A 20035-nucleotide genomic window follows, 5' to 3' on the forward strand; every position below is an offset into this window, starting at 1 on the left:
TTTTCCTTGGTTTGATTGAATTGTGCCAGAGAGGAAAAACTATAAACCCTTGACCATACTTTCTTGTTCTTTTTTTTTTTTTTTTTTTTGGCCAAAGTTAGAGGTATCTCACACCTCGAAGGTACGACTAATCCCTGGTGGGGTTTGGTAAGATTGAAGTCATTTCAGCCCACCCTTGATCACAGTCAAATGACACACGTTCTTTCAAAGTTTTTTGATAGTTGAGTTCCGTTTACTAAAAATCAAGAATCAGATCGATTGCCGGGAACTCGTTGATCCAATTCCCTTATTCCTATGTTTTCCGATTCTGTACTTCTCTCATTCATGTTATGTAAACATGGTAGAATGACAAAGTGAGGATAGCGCTATTTGAAATAACAAGAAAAAACCGAACATAGAAGCATCCTTTATTGTTCAAACTGTCAATTCTGTACACAGAGGCAAACAATTTAGTCTGCTTGGTGTTCTAAACATGTGTGTGTGTGATCTGTTGCCATTCAACAGTCTGATATGGCCAACAAGGATACAGGTTTTCGATAAGTTAAAAAGTTTCGTAACTTATTTCTTTCGCTTAACTCGCTCAACACCAAAGAGTTTTTAACCCTTTGCTGGCAATGCCTAACATTTGTAAATCCCGTAGCTGTTTCAAAATTTCGGATTGAATGTTCCAACTCGAAAATGACGCCAGAATGCCAAAGAAACAAAATTCAGTATGCACACACACGTACACAACTAAGATGTCATCTGTCGTAAGGATAACTCTTCGGTGCATGAGCTCATACCTCATCGACGCCAGGGGTCCCGGTTGAAAAGAAGTCTTCTGCTCTATCGATGAAGCTGATAGGAAATCTAGAGTGCAACATCACGGAGGAAGTGTCCGAAACTGGAAGATTATCCTTCTCAGCCGTCTCTCCGGGACTCTTTGTTGCTTTGCTTTCTCTATGGCTTTTCATCTTGCCGCCAATTCTCAAGCTGTTTCCTGAAGCACCACCCTTCACTGAAGAAAGCCTAGTGCTTATGGTGCTCTTGGCATTGTTGCGCCCGGATTTTAGGGGAACACCATCTGCTTGGGAATTGTCCAAGTTTGAATTGGATTTAACTGACGGCAAGACATTTCTACAAGATCGTAACAATGAGAGTAACATATCCGTACTGATTTCCTGTTGAACAACACCCTTGTTCTGCTCACACCCATAACAGGCACCAACCAGTGCACCAGCCAAGATTGGCATCAACTCAGGGTCACTGAAGAATACAAACGGTAAATCGCATACCTGGCCACACACAGCTAAGGAATTAGATTTTACCCATAAAATTTGAAGATACAAGAAATTTGAAGTCAAAGACTTCACTGACCTTGTGAATGATGGTAGGACTCTTTCCCCAACGAAGGACAGCCTGATTTCCGAGATGGAACAAGGCAAAGTGGCCAAGGAGCAAAAGAGATTCCAGCAGAAGAAACCCCACCTGAGACACAAAACATCGTACAAAGGTGCATGGATTGTTTAGCTCAACTTTGAGCAAAAACAAGTAAAACAAACAAATATAAAGAATTAAACCGAGAAGTGGCATGGATTTATAACCTGATCATTAGCTGCTTTCCACTTGCTGGTGCAATGCGAAAGAAGGAAACTCATCAAGTGGAAAAATTCCATTTTCAGGTCCGGCCTAGCCTGCAAGAAAGTCACAAAGAGTATGAGAAGGGTAAGCTCACCGAACGATAGTTTCAGAATGAAAATTAAAAAATGAGCATACTATCTAAAAAAATCACAATGAAAAAGTAAAATGGCCTTACTAGCATTCTCTGCATGAATTTAAGATCCAAAAGAGCCAAATTATTCAACACCTTCAGTACTCCAGTTGCCACGTCTTCAAAATTAGAGGGAAGGGCATCTGAGGTCTGAAATAGAATAGAAATCATCTTAGGATTCAGCAGAATTATATGTCACGGGCAAGATACCATCAGTAAAAAGCACTGCAAACAGATAAGCATAGTCTTCCTTGATCCAACCCACCACAACTCTTTTTTTCACAGACACCAAACACAAACAGAACATTTGGCACTCAAACAAGATAAGAAAAGCACTAGCTGTTAAAAGAGGCCAAAATGATAAGAGTGCCAATTTATTTATGTGCTTTTTCTGAAAAATATGAAGAAATTAGAAGCACCAAGAAGTTACCTGTTCAGAAGCTAATCTATTGTTTGCCTGCAGTAGGACAGATGTCAACAGAGAAGGGAGGCTGACAAGCCCAGTCTCTGATACAGCAGAAAGAAGAAACGCTACCGGTTGCTCTGCACTCACAATGTTTTCATTCTTTTGTTCTGCACCGTTAACTACCAAGCGTTTCTCATCCTTTTGTGATGCTAAAGGCTCCATAATATCCACTACTGGAATCTTCTGGGGTTCATCTGGAACATCCGTGCTGATTGTGTTAGAGTTCCTGCCTTCTACCAAACTACTAGACTGGTCTTTCTCACTATCCTTAATGGAGGATACTGACTCAGCAGACTTATTTATCAGACATGATTCATTTAATGGACTTTCCTCGGGTACATCTAGTAGATGTACAGCTTTCCCACCATTGACAAAAGAGAATGGAGGTCTAGAATCTCCCAAGGATTGAGTGATAGGAAGAAATTCAATGCTATCACCCTCCGCAAATTTAGCCTCTTCACATCCATTTCCTACCATTGTTTCAATAGGCACAGATTTCCAATCAATAGAGCAATTGATTTCAGATCTGGATGTTAAAACGACCAACAAATTTATACTTAAGAGAATTGAAGATGGAAATGGAGACCCTTCCACCTGGGGCCGATCATAAAGTGCAAAGAGATCTCGCAGCCGTTGAATAACTTGGTAGGCAATCAACAGCTCAAGCAAGCCATCCCGCATTTGGAGCTGTCGTTCATCAGAACTTATATGACTGATGATTGTTGTCACAGTCCATAAATAACCATCCAGAACCTCAGACATCGATTCAAAATTTTCAGCTGAGGTTTTGCTTGATAGGGAATTAACATTAGCTGAAAGGTTCAAGGATACTGCCATCTTTATGTAGCTCTCGAGGGCTGCTGCCAGCATCGGGATGATAGGAGGTAAGAGATTCTGTATGAGAAAATAACTCCTGTTTGCAGGCACTGATAACACTACCCTCAAAAGCTTTAAAAGGTGTATTGTCACTTGGCAGGCTTCAGGTTTTGATGTATGAGAAGCAGGTAAAGTAGAAGCTATGAAATCAAGCAAACCAGCTTGGCGGGAAGCCTGCAGTTCAGGCTCCTTTCCCTCCAAATACTATATCCACAAAAAAGGAAATCAGGATCAGTGTAGAAGTCACCATAACCATTCCAAAGAGTAGAAACTTAAACGCCAGTGTTCTGTCATATAACCATAAGGCATTTCCAAGCACACAGATTGATAAAATAGTACGACATAATAAGCAACTATTTTGGTAAGAAAAAATACTCACTAATCCCATGTTAAATGCAGAGTACCAAATTCAGGACATTAGCATCCCGTATCTGGCTACACAGTATAAAAACTTGTAATTATTGAACTAAATTACCTTGATCATTTCAGCAATTATTAACCCAATACTTGCAGCCCCTTCTTTTCTTGCCTGCCGGAGTGTTTTAAGTTCTTGAAGCCATCTTCCAATCTTTGCCCTTGCAGTTCCCACTGCCGTTCTGTATCCAATGCTAGCATTTTCAGCACCAGGAGGAGGCTCAGGAAAATCATATTTTAGAGCCATAAGTCTTTGCCGAATTCTTTTGATTCTCCGCTTCATTGAATGTTGTGCTGTAACATTGCTTGCCACAAGAGTAGAAGAACCTCCTAAGCCTGAGAAGTTGGTCCCTTGATACTCATCACCATTGTTGACCGATGAAGATCTTCCCTGACCCTCCTTGTTCAGAGTTCGGCGGAATAAAGGCGAAGTTTGATCCCTGAAATCCATAGAAGCTCTCTCTCGTATCTGCTCCAGGTAAAATTTTCGGCGTTGCTCACTTTCACTAAGTCTCTCAGCCAATTTCTGGGCCAGAAGTTCAGCCTCTTCCTGCTGAGCTTTGGCTCTTTCCTCCTTCCTACGAAGTTGTTCCATGGCCCTTGCTTCACGGGCTGCACTTGATGCTTTGCGTTCCTCTTCTCTTCTAACTAGAGCCTCTTCCTTTCTTTTCTGTGTCTCAGCAAGACGCTGCAACTTTTCAGCTTCGATGAGTTTCCTCCGTTCTAAAACAGCTTCTTCTCTTGCCATATCCTCTTTCTGTTTAGTTCTTATCACTTGAAGTTTTTCAGCTCTCCTCAACTCTGAATCATGAAGCTTCTGGCGCAAACTAAGTTTTTTATTTTCTTCATTTAAGGAAGTTATGAAACGAACCTCATTAACTTTACTGCTTTCATCACCAGCTCTCTTTACAACTTGAGCCAGAAAAGCTTCGTGGCGAGACTCGCTGCGTTGATGACGAGCATATATTCCCTCACGTAACTTCATGTTGCGAACAACGTGAAATTCACTAGCTCGATACACCTTTTCTGAATTACGATGCAGTTTTTGAGCTCTCTCATTATCTAGCTCACTTTTAATTCTCAGAGCACGAGCATGCTTTTCTTCTGCTTCTCTCTTCAGATCGAGAGCAGTTTTCTTCTTCTTCTCAGGAGACATTAGTTTATAATGCAGCATACGTGCACGGTCAGCACTTTTCCTCCTCATGCCAGGTGAACGTGAAACACGAGAAGAGACACGGGAAGGAGAGGAAAGTACGTCCTCCCAGTTCCTCTTCTCTTTCCAAGCATCCATAGATTTCCATGGAGCTGAGTTCCTCTTTTCTTTATCTTTCTCAAATAGAGGAATTTCCTTTTTGGATTGATCCGTCAATCTGGGGAATTTTTCAACACCACCTTCTGTTGACAATTTATCTTTCTTAGGGAGCAGCCTCTCGGCTTCGGATCCAAACTGTTTACTCTTAGTCTTTCCAGCAGCAGAACTATCCCTAGGAGGCAGCCTAGATGCATTAACAACAGAGGAAGATGTATTATGCGGGGCACGTGCACTTTGTACCAAGTTTTTTTTGCTCGAACAGCTTGACTCAGTATTGCCTTTTCCTCCATTTATGTCAGCTTCAGCAAGATCCGAACCTCCATTCTGCTTTCCTGACTTCTTTATTGAATCTTTAGTATTAAATTTCCCATCATTTATGGCAGATAACTTATTCAGCTTATCACCACATCGGAGATTTAGGTACTGAGGCCCCAAAAGTTTATCATCAGTAGTTGCACACAAGCTAGCTCTTTCTTGTTGAATTTTCTTAAACGCCTCAAGAGATGACGATAGTATTTCTGCTTTGTGTGCTGAAGTTGTCATTCTTCTAACCTGCATGCAGCAATGACCAAACAGTTATATTAGAAGTTGATTTGTCACATTGTAAGAAGTGTATGAGAGCTAGCTTACCTCCCATGAGAGAGCATGCGGCCTACGGTGGTCGCTCTTCAAGGTAATGGGCACACCATCAATTATCTGGGATGACGACCTTTTTATTTCCTCAAAGTCTTCCACTCTAGTGCTTAGATCTCGAAAATCAGAGGCAGCCTCTTCAAGAACAAGAATTGCCTCTTTCATCTGCTCTACATCGCATTCTAGTTCGCAAAGAAGATAAAGTTCATCCACAGCCCTGTTAAGATTCTCAAAAAGAAAGCACCAAAGCCGCTGCCTAAACCTTTCTTTGCTTTCATCTGTGTCACATTCTCCAAGGGCACTCATATTTTGTGAGTTTGACATATCATGTATCATACCACATTGTGTACCCTCATGGTCCTCATCGGAGGCTGTGTAAGTAGACACCTCAGAAATTCCATGATCCCTCTTAGGTGGAATTAACCCTTTATCTTCGGAAACATGAACTTCAATTGAATCCCCAGTTATCACTGATACTTCAGGAATTTCATGGTCACCTACCTCAGGTAGAACAACAGGTGTCTGACATTTCTCCACCGTCACAGCCTCTTCACCAGCTAAAGGACTGGCACTTAAACTATCATCAGCTACTACTTCAACGTGTTCAGTATCTATATCCTTGCAATTCGAAGTACTGTAATCAAGATCAAGCCTTTTTTCATTCAAAATTAGCTCTTCAGCCTTTTCGGAAGAGATTATATTCACCTCCTTACATTTATCTTCACATAATTGATCCTTACATTTATCTTCACATAATTGATCCTTAGCATCCACAGATTCTGCAACCAATGTGCTTTTTTGTAAATTTGTAGAGGAAACAAACTTATGACCATTCCCATGCTCACTCGAGACCACCAGATTATCATCTCCGATAGCACCAAACTTGATTTTGGCACCGACAAGGTTAGCACAAGGGAGTGCCAAACCATCGCCCTCGAGATCCCCCCACTTGATTTTAGCAACTACTTCAGAGTTATCGTTTGCAGGGATTTTCTCAGCATCTATAGTTCCATCATCAGAATTTGTAACAAAGGAAGGAGGTGGCTTAGGACATCCAGTATCTTGCTTAATAACACAGATATCGTGATAGGGAGCACCCGGTTTCTTTTCATTTGGGACAGCAATAGAATTCGCATCACTTCCCCGACTATATACACCATAATTTCCCGGTGCCTTAGGAGGCTGGGATCTGCGCTTGTCCCGAGAATAACCACTGCTTTCACTTGTAGAGGTCCGATTACTCGAATGGTTAGAAGCATTTTTTCCAGAAAACCCCCCAACCCAACTCTGTAGAGAGAACTTTGAGCTACTTCTGTTTTTCTACACAGGACACAAACAAGTTAAAAACCAAAATTTCAAAACACGTCAGTGACACCGGAATTGATCGATAACTATCCGGAAAAAAACATATAAAATCTGCAACATTTCGGTTGATATCTATCTACCAGTAGAACGAAAATGTCACATCACATACGAACAACAACGCAATCGATTTCATTGCTCCCATTTCCACTTACAGAGATAAAATCTGAGAAATAAAATCTTGATATGCAAAGACAAACTTGATAAATGGTAATTACTAATTAGAGCAAACAGTTTCTGGGTTTCATGCATTTCAACGACTATAATCCAAAGATAATTGCTTTTAACCAATTAATTATCAGAAAAATAATCTCAACCAAATACAATAATCAAAATCCATCACATTCCATTGATTGAAGAAAAATGAGCAAACAAACTGCACCTTTTTCACTTCGAACCATCCAGAGCCCTCATCATCTGCTGCTTCTCCACTGTTCTCCATTTCCCAATTGATCAAATCCCAATTAAATTCATCCCCAAATCAAAGAAAAGGATTTAATTCAAAGAAAAATTTGGGAAAGTTTGGAACTTTGATTGTTTTTGTTTGATGAGACAATTTGGGAAAGTGATTTTCGGTAGTGTAAAGGGGGATGACAGCTCAGACGGAACAGAAACTCTGGGGAAATGGAATTTAGAAGGAAATTGGGAATGTGGAATTTTGACTTTTGTGTTGGAGAGATTGGCGAGTTTGAATAAAAGATTTTTTTTTTTTATATATAATTTTTTGGTTTGGGGAAGGGAGGGAAGAAGAAGAAGAGTGAGATGAGAGTCGGTGAGGGAGAGAGAGCACTTGTGCAAACAAGTTAATTTACTGGTTTGCCCATGGAGTACAAATGTACAATTGTGTTTGTTCCAATTTTTTATGTTCGACTCTAGCCAGCGAAGTTGAACCATATTATTACGACATATGCATTATAAGACTTAGCTTATTCGTCACTGTAGTTTATAATCCATTTGCTTAACAATTCAAATATGGATTTGAGGTAATTTAATCCAATAATGATTTGATTTGACATAGCATACCAAAATACACATAAGGAATTAGTAGAATTCTAAAACTACGAAACCAACTGGTTTCACCCCGGAGGAACAACATCCGGAGCAATGACCTCAACAATTTGAAAGATATCTTGAGAAAATGTTTTAGCACTGGTGTATCCTATATGTACTCTAGTTTATTCAAAGTATCTCAATGGTGTAACGACGTCGACTTATTGGGAAAAATGAGGAAAATCACTTTGATCTCGGAGAAATAAGTAATTTGAACTGCTGACCATTAATAATTGGTAAAACTTTGGATTTGCCTATTAATAACCAATTGGATTGGATTATCCGATGTATAGATGATAATATCTACTGAACTTTCTTTAATTAGTAATATCAGGTGATGTCGTATTATTAGCATTTTAGGTGTCATACGTGTTCTACATTAGCACACTAACATAGTCCTTGACAAAATTAGACAACGTGTATAACATTGAAGCGTAGTGCATCCAGATCGGTTTCCAATGTGAGCATAGGAACATCAGGGTTCTAAATCCAACATAATCAACTGAATCATGTTCAAGAAGTAGGACAAAAACATTCATAATTTACTCTGTGAATTCACTGAATTGTATAGTAATTAATGCATCCTCTCTTTAAATGAAACCCACAAAAGACATGTTAAAAGTACTGCATGCAATGTGTTTGATGTATTCGGTCTCCACCGAATTACCCAAAATTTGCATTGACGAATGTATTACGTAGTTCAAAGGCAGCAAAACCTCCATCTTCAGCCTCTCCCACCTTCTGATTGATCTGATTCCGGCGGAAGAAACCTCCTCGCAACGCTTTCGCGCAGAAAACTGGCGCGGACATGGTGGTCGTCCTCATAGTGTTTGGGAGAGAATGCAACACTCTCCAGCCTCAGTTACGAAATGCTCAACATCGTCGTCTTCATCATCGTCAACAGGCTCATCTGTGAAATCAGATGACTTCAAGTTGCAACTTGTTCTGCTACATTTTTTTCGATACCAGACTTCAACAGCTCCACAAAAACATCCACAACCTGGTCGTGTGACAGCCTATATCACCCTCGTACCTCTCAGGATGATCAGTATCACATGCATAAAAAATAAAAAAAAAATAAAAACTTAAAAATCCAGTTGGGGTGTTCATCTCTAGGAGATTAACTTGAAAGTCATTTCATAGTATTCGTTACTGGTAGTGTTCATATTTCATCAGTATTATATGTGAGGCGTTTGAGCATTGCGAGGACCTTTCCCCCTAGGACGAGAGGATGGGAATGACGCACCTCTGGTGTACCAGTTATCGTGAAAAGTAAAAACTTCAAATTTCCATTAGCTACTTGATCATCCATACAAAATACTTCAACCCAGTGTAATAGCCATCATTTTATTTTATATTATTTTTCAAATGGAAAAAATATTTCACAACTCACAAGTTTATACGTAGTGAAGATTCAACACATAATACTTTAGCTTAAAAAGGATATGTTTTAGTTAATGGAAGGATTACAAAAAGGGGTGTGTCAAAAATTAGAAAAGTACGTGAGAAGTAGTAAAAAAATGTGTGTGAATATCACATCCCTCATTAAGGGAAGAGAGAGTTTGGCTAAGCCACACAATTGGCAACCTAATTTGATATCTAATTCGCTATCCATGAGATTCGAATTTAAGATCTCTCACTTCCAAGTGAAGAGGAATACCACCAGACCGTAGTATTGAGTGACAATTTTCTTGAACTTATTATATTTAAATGTGCATTTTAATCGATTCAACTGACTAGTACTTACGAATTTAGCATGAACTTAAACGAACTTAGAAATATAGTTACGGGATTACACTTGAAAATTAATATTTAATGAACATAGAATAATGAATATTACCACCACTTAAAAGAAAAATATTTGGAGTGGACGATGATCATTAATCCAATTTTGCCTATTTGTATGGGTTTTCTAACAATAATTAATAACAGTAGTATTCCGCCTAGTTTTGCACCTAATAATATCCACAATAAAGACCATGGCTGCTTTCCAAAATGTCAAACCAAAAACCAAACTAAAGTTTCGGTTATTTAAAAAATGGAACCGAAATTTTTGGTATATCGAAAAATTGGATTCAGCTTTGTTTGTTAGGCCATTTTTTTGGACTCTCTCAATTTAAGTCCATATTTAAGTGGCTTTGACTGCCAGAATTTAGTGTAATTTTAGGTTAGTTGAGGCCTGAGTGCCAAATTTTTATGCAACTTCAAAATTTAAATGGCATAATAAATAAGATAAGTTCGAGTTGAAACTTGAAATAGAATGTAGCTTGGAATTACAAAGAGATTACACGAGTTACACATAATCTTAACTTTTCACAATCACATATATGAACAAGAAGCGCAAAAAAAGTAAAGTGCGTTTAAGATTCAATTTAGAACAAACAAACGTATTTTCTGACAATTAAGAGCATTTGTGGCTATTTTGCCGTGTATAAGCTTTTTTAAAAAAGCAGCACATGCCAATTACTTCATTAGGAAGCACTTGTGAATTTTTAATTAAAAAACAGTTTCACTACAAGCACTTATGAACAAAAATGCTTTTTAAGAGAATCAACACCAAACAAACTCCCTAACTTTGGTCAAACCACGGTCAAAATCATAAAATACTAAAAACTAAAAAACATTCCCTAAAACAAAAGCAAAAACCTTTTAGGAAATGCATCCTCTTCGGATCCCCTTCTCCCCTTCTCCTAATCCATTAAATTTGGAAATCCGGATTGTTAAAATTTGATCAAACGACTACAAATAGGAACCCACTTTAAAATTTATAATAAATTTAGCCGTTTGATCAAATTTTAACAGCTCAAATTTCCGAACTTAATAGATTAGGAGGAAGGAATATGGAAAGAATCCCTACACAAACCTTTATTCTAGGAGAACATTTGGTGTTGGCATCACTTTACATATGAGTAAAGATAAAGCCTCTCGAAGATAAAGAAAACAAAAATCAAGCTTTATTATATTAAGCGGAATCCATTTTATGAATTCTAAATCGACATTGCATTCAGTTTTGTATCAAATCTTTCTTTTAACTTCAAATACTATGTACCTTTTCCTGAAGTCTTTTTCAAAACCTTCGTAGATCTCGTTTTACCACTTTTGACTTAAGCCTCTATCTCAAAGATGAAAGTAAAATAATTCAACTTAAAAAACCTACCCTCCAGAATATCTGCTAATAAACAAAAGATAAGTTCAAACGACAATGATTGTCTGCCTTTCCATTTTCGGTACTCTTCTATGTTCTCTTGTTTGTATGGTCACGGTTAAGCCACATCAATATTTTATATTACTATTTATTTTTGTCTTATTATCTCTATAAAAAAACAATATAAAATGTTAATATGGCTTAACTATGACCACACAAAATAAAAAGGCACGGAGGGCATGAGAGCACAGACAATCATTGTCCAAGCTCAACAGCCTCAACAGAGTGAAAGGAATATCTGGTAATAAAATTTGCACGCAAATCCAACCAAAAGCTCTCACTTTCACCTCTAATTAAGAATTAATAAATATGATTATACTCTGTAAGATCTTAACCTTTCCTCTAATTATTGTACTTAACTCTTAATCTACTCCCATCAAATCATCTGTCTTTTCCTTGTCTTTTTGTCGACAGTACACCGCATCAGTGTGCCATGGCCTCACATGATATGAACAGTTGATATGCACCTCAATCTAAAACTTTGGCAGACCTATCTCAAATAACGCAGTTTCTCTGTCTTTGAATCGCCCGGCAATGCCAACAACTCCGATTGGGGACTGAGAAAGCTGGTTTGATTAGCTGAAAAGTATTCAAGGATTGATGTGCATTTGCTTTGAGCTCGAGCTTCATCAATGGCGCGTTGTTGATGGTAAATTTTCAATCTTTGAGCTTGGTTTTGACATGGGTTTGATTTGTTTTGATCAAATGTTATCTGGGTTGGTTCGTTTTAGTTCTTCACATACTGATTTGTCCTAGAAATCTGAAGTCTCCAAGGAAAATCTGCTTTTGTTTGTGATAATTCTCAATTGGGTTGTGTATATTTCTCTTGAATTTTGTTGGTGAAATGCCCTTCTTCTTCATATATGTGTGTGTGTGTGTGTGTGCGCGTTATCCATTCATTTCTCTTCACCTAATGCAACTTCAAATGTTTGTGCCTTGCTTTTACAGCAGGTAACAACATTAATCCGAATAAAAGTTCATTTATGGCAATGCCACCATTGTAAAGCATATATATATATATATATATATATATGCTATCCGGCATCCCCCAGTTTGGATTGGCTTAGTTCTTTGGTAGAGTTCTGATTCTCAAATATATGTATATACTCAAGAAATTGGAATTTCCAGTGATCTAATTATCACTGGATCTTCCTCGGAATCCGAAATCTTTACTCAAGAAATTACTTTCGTGTCCGAAAGATGATGCCTTTCTTTCTCTTTTGCAGTTTTTCAATGATACTTTTTTGCTTACACTGATTTTTCTATGCTCTATAGAAGCTGAGAATCATGTCCTTTAGGAATTTGTCAAGTGGCACGACACACCATCTGCTATGCTTCTCATTCAAAGGTTTATCTTTCTCCTGTTGCAGTTAATTTGAATTGACTGAGTTGGTGGCGGGACTGCTGCAACTGAAGTTCCAATGGAATTCCGTCTCTCCTTGGTCCTCTTTCTGGTTTCTCTCCCTGCAATTTTAGCTCAAGACTTTGGAAAGGCTGATAATGTTGAAAATGTTAAGGTTGTGGTTAACGGCATTTTATCTGTTGCGCGAGTTGACAATAACTTTGTCTGTGCCACTATAGATTGGTGGAATAATGAAAAGTGCAACTACGGCCACTGTCCATGGGGACATTCTTCCGCGTTAAATTTGGTAACGACTTAGATATTACCTCTGTATGCGTTTGATTTTTTTCTCTATATGTAAAATTGTAAGTAAAGAACTTAATGTGGTTTCCTTTTGTCCAGAACTTGTCTCATCCTTTGCTAGCCAAGTCAATCCAAGGTTTGTCTGTTTGTGTTAATTAGTTCGCATCCTTTACAGAATACTAGTTCTGAATCAGACTTTCATGTCATTTAGAACAGATGAATTAGAGTCTTCTAGTTTTATTTGTTAGAATAACATTTTATTAAATTACTCTTTTATACTGGTGGTTTGATAGCTTTCGATCAGTTGAGAATCAGAATTGGAGGTTCCTTGGAAGACCAACTATTGTACGATGTTGGAAATTTGAAATATCCTTGCCATCCTTTCAGAAAGCTGGAGAATGGCTTGTTTGGATTTTCTAGAGGATGTTTAAATATGAGTAGATGGGATGAGTTGAACCAGTTTTTCAGCAAAACAAGGTAAGATTCTAGACTTCTAGTTATCAACTTTCCACCCCGACCAGCCAAATATTTGAAGACAAGTAAGAAAAGCCGGGGTCTTCTTCCGTGCTTACTTGTGGTTTGACCTATGATTTTTGTCTTGCATTTTTTAGGTCCATCGTCACATTTAGCTTGAATGCACTGTTGGGGAGGCACCACAAAGGCGGGGGAGTTTGGGTAGGAGAATGGGACTCTAGCAACGCTTATGATTTTATTAATTATACCGTCTCGAAGAGATACGAGATAGATTCATGGGAATTTGGTATGGAACTATAGAAAAACCTCGTTTTCTTCCCCATCTTTCCGTTTTGCTTCACTGAGTTTTTGTTTATGTTGCTGTAGGAAATGAGCTCAGTGGTCGTGGTGTTGGAGCTAGTGTTGGAGCTGGACAATATGGTAGAGATTTGATCAAGCTTAAACACATCATCAACCATTTGTACAATGAGTCCGTTGCTAAACCTGCACTTATGGCGCCTGGAGGATTCTTTGACCAATCATGGTTTGCCAGGCTTCTTCAGGTTTCTGGTTCTGGCACAGTCGATATCATCTCTCAGCATATCTACAATCTGGGTGCAGGTAACTTAGCATGTTAAAGTTTTAATAAATGTGCAGTTTATAATTACATAATACGTGCTTAGATTGTATTTAATTCGATTGTCAGGTGTTGATCCCAAGTTGGTGAAAAAAATATTGAATCCCTATTACTTGAATCGTGCATACGGGCTGTTCCATGATCTTGAACTGACTGTGAAAAAGAACGGTCCTTGGGCTTCTATATGGGTTGGAGAATCTGGAGGGGCCTATAACAGTGGTGGTCGTAATGTGTCTGACACATTTGTGAACAGCTTTTGGTAATAATCTTGATTGCCACATTACTTGCAACATCGTGTCTTTTCCATTGCGAGCTTTTGGTCGCAGAAGAGGAGCTATTCACCTTTGGTGTCTGTAATTTTGTTTAATCAATTAACCTCAATTACGAACTTTAGGTACTTGGATCAGCTCGGAATGTCAGCAAAGCACAATACCAGAGTATATTGCAGGCAGTCTCTAGTTGGTGGGAACTACGGTCTTCTCAACAAAACATCATTTGTTCCTAACCCTGATTACTACAGGTAAAGCATAGGCACGGGCGTATTTAAGAAGGATTTTCTTTTACTTGATATAAAGGGGTCCTGAATTTTGTTTTCTCCGATTTGTTATTCTGACTAGTGCACTTCTCTGGCATCGGCTTATGGGACAAGGAGTTCTTAGTGCTCACAACAACGGTTCAGCAGATTTACGCACTTATGCCCATTGTACAAGAGGAAGAGTAAGTCCAAGAAGCATTTCAACCTTTACGTAACAAGTCAATACATTGATCTTTCTCTTAGTAGTTCATGATAATTTTTCGGTATTGTTGCAGGCCGGTATAACTCTACTCCTCATCAACTTGAGCAATGAGACTAATTTCATTACCAATGTTGAAAATATTTTGGACGCCGATTTGGGTGCTCACGCAAGAAACATCAGCAAAGAAAGTTATTTCAAGCGCGGCCTGAAGAGAACGGTGTCATGGGTAGGACGCAAAGCATTAGATGAAGCAATTTGCAGAGAAGAGTACCATTTGACACCGAAAGATGGGGACCTCAGAAGCAAAACCATGGTTCTCAACGGAGCGCCATTGGAGATCACCAAGGACGGAAACATCCCAGAATTGGAACCCGCTCGTGTTGACATGAAAGCTCCATTAACAATCGCCCCGTTGTCCATCAAGTTTGTGGTGTTACCTTACTTCGATGCGCAAGCTTGTCTATGATTTTAGTGTGCTCAAACCCAACCATGACTTACGTTTATTTGTTAGGTACACAAAAAGTTGCAGGAATTTTTTAGGCAAATGGAAATTGTAATTTCTGTGCAATAAAACAAGGCAAATAAGTACTTTTGTAACAAGTGATGTTGTAATCTTTTCTATTAAATTGAAGAGTTTATAATAAGTTACTTGCGTTTATACTGTTTTTTTTTAATGATGCGGTATCATAATACTCTAATCTAGTGGAATTTGGACGTAGGTGCAAAAGGTCCATGCATTGTTTTAGCCAACTAACTTAATTGACCGAAACTACTTTAATTGACCGAAAAGAAAATTCGAACTTGAATGCAAGCGAGACGCACTGACATAACCAACTACCCGCTAACCCACAATTGGACAGAGTAATATTTTCCAAATATTTTTAAAATAAGCGAAGGGCTTGTAAGGCTAGTATTTATTCATGAAAAATAAATTAGAAACAACAAAAGAAAGGATTTTTATCACAAATCATTCTTGAAATTGAGTCACCCCATCAAGATGGTCTTAAAATTGAAAATCGATAAATGCAATCTTTGAAAATAGATGTCGCGAATCAATGTGGTCTTTCTATCACTTCTGTCAAAAATTCTGTTTTATAATAAAACGACATGTTGTTCACTTTAGAATAGATCTCCCTCTCTCCAATGGCGTCGCCTCCAACAAAAGTGGAGATGCTGGGGCTGTTCCGGTCTCCACTCCGTACGGCAAGGCAGTTCTCCGACTACAACGTCAGAGAGTACACCAGCGCCGCACCGCCAACGCCTTCCGCCACCACAAGTCCCTTTCCGAGCCGTCTCACCTCTCTTCAGCCTTTTGCGACGGCTAGGGCCAGCTGGACGTCGCTAAAGGGCAAGAACTCGTGTCCAAGCTCAACGCCCCGAAGATGACCAGCATCATGGACCTCAAACTCAAACCCATCAATTGAAAACTATTCATAACAATCACGCACTGTCACGTGTTTTTCATTTATAATTAGCTTGAGATGCGGTTACGGTTTTCCTTCAGAAATTATTTTCTTCCATTGCGAGTTTGCAGAGCTCATTACTTTGTGTAGTTCTGGAATCATATGCAGAGAGCAACTTACAAGGAAAAGGTATCGTTTTATCAATTTATCCTTCCAATTCATGATCGACGAACGAAGTTTTATACAAAATCCAGATCAATAAATGGGGAAAAATAACGAGGGCTACGGGAGGGAGACGCAAAAACAATCCGGTCCGTCCAGGCAACCATCTACAACCCTGCATTCTACTTTCCGAGCAAGCGACGACCACGTTGATTTGCATCTCTAACACGGCCATTTATCACATCAACATCATCGTAGACACCGTCTAGAGCTTTGTTATGCCTGCAATTATCATGCGAGTACCTAGTTACATATAATTCTAAGTTGCCTCTAAAAAGACTCGGGCTGGATGAGCAAATAAAGGTATAGAAAAAATATACATATCGAGGCAACCCTGCATATCGGAAACATCATAACTTACCTTTCAATTTCAGACCCCATATCGACGGCCATATCCTTCAGCTCTCCCAACAGATCACTTAAATCGGACAATCCATCATCTTGCTTCGCCTTCTCAACCTGTTTAAGCCGAAAAAGTTAGACATCCAAAAGTTTTGAGCAAGAACAAAGCATTTCTTATGCCAAGCAGACAAAACCAGTTAATATCCTTTATTGTTCTCTACAGTTACAATTATTGGTAACAAGTTAATAACAAATACAAACCTCGACTTTCTGAAGGGCACTGGTTGGTCCATCAGGTAGTGTTCGGGGATTAGATCTTCCCTTGGGTGCTGGAGTCAGTCCTAACTTCTCCCTCTCCTCCTGGCTGCCCCTTCTTACTGCGTGATCTGCATTTAACAATTTTTGGAATGAAATTTTACCATTTTCCAATGCAAACTGACGACTTTATTACATTTTCCAGGGAAAACAAAGATGGAGCATGTAAGTCATGGACATAAAAAGAAAAAAAAAAATTAACCTCCTGTGATGACAGGGCCACTAATTGGGCGAGTCCTCTTTGGCTTCCACGTCTTAGAGAACATACCCCCAAGACTTCCCAGAAGCTTTTCACCCTGAAATAAGCAAGTTATATTGTTCAGTTTGCTGAACAAGATCTTCGTATATACCAAAAGAAACAGTAACAGAACAATAGGAGTTGTTGAAAGCCAACTGCAAATCTAAAAGAAGCATAATTCTTGGTAAAGAGAAGAGAATAGTGTAGGAAGCTATTGTACAAAGCAGTTATCATCATCAATAGTCAGATCCATTACAAGCCAATAAGCTAACGTATGCCATGCAGCGAATCTATGTCAAGATTACACAAGGTGGCAAAACATCTAAGTAGGACTAAATCAAACTCTATCCAGGAGGATCCAGGGGTTTGGAATGGGGAATTTCTGACAGAAATCAAAACCAAAAAAACAATCAACATATTACAAATACAAACGGACAATACATGTATGAACAAGGTCACTTGCAATAACAAAATTTCTTAGGCAAAAAAAACCATGAATTCCAATCGTACACCATACATCAAATAAGTAATTAACTATGCTAACTGCAAGAAGGAAGAATAAAACTATAGAGACGTAATACTTTGAAGTCCTAACTTTCCATATGCACTTAGATTCTTGATGTATCAAGTATATATTTTTAATTGGATCAGAAAAAACATACCCGACTAAGATCCTGATCTATGTCTGCAGCAACCAAGTGGGTCCTAGTGATTTGTTCGCCTTGCTGATGCAACGTGACCAAAGTCTTGGTAGCATCCTCTCTGATTTCCTCAGCAATCTTCAAGCAGCCGTTGACTGCTTTTGTAGTCTCCTCAGCCTTGTACACTGCATAATTCTCCAACTCTTCCACTGATTGATTCTGTACCCCTCCGGTGTCACGGAAATCATTCTTGTATTTGTTCCTCTCTGTCAAAGCAGTCTTGTATGCATAGGAAGCAGAGTTCTCTTGTCCTCGCTCATCATCAAATGGATTAGTGCTTGCATTCTGTCCAATTGGTGCATCTTCAAAAGGGTTTGAGCCAGAGGAAGCAGGATGTACAGGATTGGGTGTGATATTTTTGGCAGTCTTCAAAGGAGACTTCTTTAAACCGAACATTTTCGATGGAAAAATGTCAACACCTTAATTGGGCCGCGTAGAAGATCGTAAACGAAATTGAAACAATGGTAATTCAGAATCTTTACAGAGACCAACAGCAATCCTGGAAAAGCAAACAAGAACAATACGTGAGATGTTCGACATAAGCCTCGGTGCTCAAACACAGAAGGATCAATTTCAAAGGAATACACTAGAGCACCATCATTGAAAAAATTCACAGAGAAGAAAACACAAGTGAATAATTTGGACCGAATCAAGCAACACAAACTTGTCAGAAAACAAACAGAAATTGAAAAGTCGAAAATTTAAAACGAGATCAAAGGACGAAATCAAACCTAAAACAATAGCATCTACAATATTTTATCACAAACCCAACAAACCCTAAACCCTAAAGCAACACAAACTTGTCAGAAAACAAACAGAAATTGAAAAGTCGAAAATTTAAAACGAGATCAAAGGACGAAATCAAACCTAAAACAATAGCATCTACAATATTTTATCACAAACCCAACGAACCCATTTGCTTAATTTGGTAGTTAAGACCAAACAAAGAAAAGAATCAAATTCCAGAACTTCTGGGTATCACAGAAAACTAAACAATTTGACTTGGTTAACTTGACCTTGTTCATTACTCAACAACGCCAACTACACAAGCAAAATAACCCAAAATTCCATTTTCCTTGTGTTTTCCTCCATTTTCTCAGCAACCAAACAAGAAAGTCACAAAACGCATGTAGATAATTTCAGAACTGGGGAATTTGAAATTAAAAATTGAGAAGTTGACCGTTAGATAACAACAAGAAAAAGGATTAGCTACAGAAAACCCGTGGAAAAAAGCAGAAACTAATCGAAAAGCAGAAGCAGAATCCAAGAAATCGATTCAAAGAGAAGGATTTGGGTACCTGAGAAACCGTAGCAACTGTCTCGCAGGAAAGGCCAGATCTTTTTAGAGAGAGAGAGAGAGAGAGGAGAGAGAGAGAGAGATTTAAAGAGTGGGAAAGAGGGAAGGTTCAAAGGTCAAGACTCGGCAAGACACGTAGTCGCAAAGCGTAGTCTTTGAAGATGGAAACTGCAGCGTTCTCATGCTTTTGTTTGTTTCCTTTTTTTTTTTTTTTTTTTTTTTTTTTTTTTTTTTTTTTTTTTTTTTTTTTTTTTTTTGTAATTATCTGCAATTTAGTATTACGAGTCTAATTTTTAAATTTTATTGTTAACAAATTAAAATTAATTTATTTCTCAATCTTTTATTGTAAAATATATAAACAAATTTCTTTAAACTTTTGAATCAATTTGGACTTCTTCTTTGAGTATTTGTCATTAAATCTCCTTTGGTAAGTTGGTGTTCAATTATTTGGAATTAAATCCCCTTTGGCAAGTTGGTACTATCCTTACCAATTATTACCAAAGTACCAAGTCAAAGTCTTTTAAGTCATGTCCATATGTGTGTTATTGTGTCCACTCCTTTGTATTCAAACTGAATTGTCTTCTCTTAGAATGATTTAGAATAGGGTGGTTTTATCCACTTACCTCGTTTTAGATTCTACTCTTTTTAATTTTTAGTCGCCGGATTAAATGAATCGAAGATACAAAAATTAACATAAAAAGGTAAAAAAAAAGTGTAAATAGCACCACCCTTTAGAATATTGCCTTAATATTAATGTAATTTTCATAACATGAGTCCATTCTTTTTAAGAAGTAACAACAACTAGTACAGCTGACGCGTACTTTGTAAGTTTTTTTACTACAACAAAATAATGAGCAAAAAGATTATGCTTAATGTTACTAGTCCTATAATTTAGTGGTATTTGTGTCCATATATAAATGGCAGGTCTTATATTCAATTCTCTTGACTGGTAAGTTCAATACCTAGTTATGACAGGT

The 20035-nt window shown here is 38.2% G+C and overlaps 3 protein-coding genes across 4 annotated transcripts; 1 reads left to right on the forward strand and 2 right to left on the reverse strand.

Annotated features, from left to right (window-relative positions):
• Positions 1 to 390: 390 nt before the first annotated feature.
• On the reverse strand, positions 391 to 7599 carry LOC126599544 (uncharacterized). Its single transcript, XM_050265938.1, has 8 exons — positions 7196 to 7599; positions 5449 to 6771; positions 3568 to 5370; positions 2181 to 3296; positions 1796 to 1900; positions 1584 to 1673; positions 1357 to 1467; positions 391 to 1274 (listed from the first exon to the last, which is right to left on the reverse strand). The coding sequence occupies exons 1-8, from the start codon at positions 7253 to 7255 to the stop codon at positions 777 to 779; spliced, it is 5106 nt and encodes a 1701-aa protein (XP_050121895.1). The 5' UTR covers positions 7256 to 7599; the 3' UTR covers positions 391 to 776.
• A 3909-nt stretch (positions 7600 to 11508) lies between these two features.
• Positions 11509 to 15198, forward strand: LOC126599615 (heparanase-like protein 1). Of its 2 annotated transcripts, none has more exons than XM_050266005.1 (10): positions 11509 to 11717; positions 12344 to 12717; positions 12813 to 12849; positions 13007 to 13190; positions 13325 to 13473; positions 13554 to 13787; positions 13873 to 14062; positions 14198 to 14323; positions 14421 to 14520; positions 14614 to 15198. In XM_050266005.1, the coding sequence occupies exons 2-10, from the start codon at positions 12490 to 12492 to the stop codon at positions 15004 to 15006; spliced, it is 1641 nt and encodes a 546-aa protein (XP_050121962.1). In that variant the 5' UTR covers positions 11509 to 11717; positions 12344 to 12489; the 3' UTR covers positions 15007 to 15198. The 2 variants fall into 2 exon arrangements, with proteins under 2 accessions (XP_050121962.1, XP_050121961.1); XM_050266004.1 differs by having other exon boundaries at positions 11510 to 11717; positions 12439 to 12717.
• Positions 15199 to 16033: 835 nt separating this feature from the next.
• On the reverse strand, positions 16034 to 19225 carry LOC126599624 (SNAP25 homologous protein SNAP33-like). The gene is made up of 6 exons (XM_050266016.1): positions 19060 to 19225; positions 17723 to 18260; positions 17025 to 17118; positions 16769 to 16893; positions 16527 to 16624; positions 16034 to 16387 (listed from the first exon to the last, which is right to left on the reverse strand). The coding sequence occupies exons 2-6, from the start codon at positions 18155 to 18157 to the stop codon at positions 16288 to 16290; spliced, it is 852 nt and encodes a 283-aa protein (XP_050121973.1). The 5' UTR covers positions 18158 to 18260; positions 19060 to 19225; the 3' UTR covers positions 16034 to 16287.
• Between the last annotated feature and the right edge of the window lie 810 nt (positions 19226 to 20035).

Source organism: Malus sylvestris, chromosome 14 (genome assembly GCF_916048215.2).
Source record: "Malus sylvestris chromosome 14, drMalSylv7.2, whole genome shotgun sequence".
Lineage (NCBI taxonomy): Eukaryota > Viridiplantae > Streptophyta > Magnoliopsida > Rosales > Rosaceae > Malus > Malus sylvestris.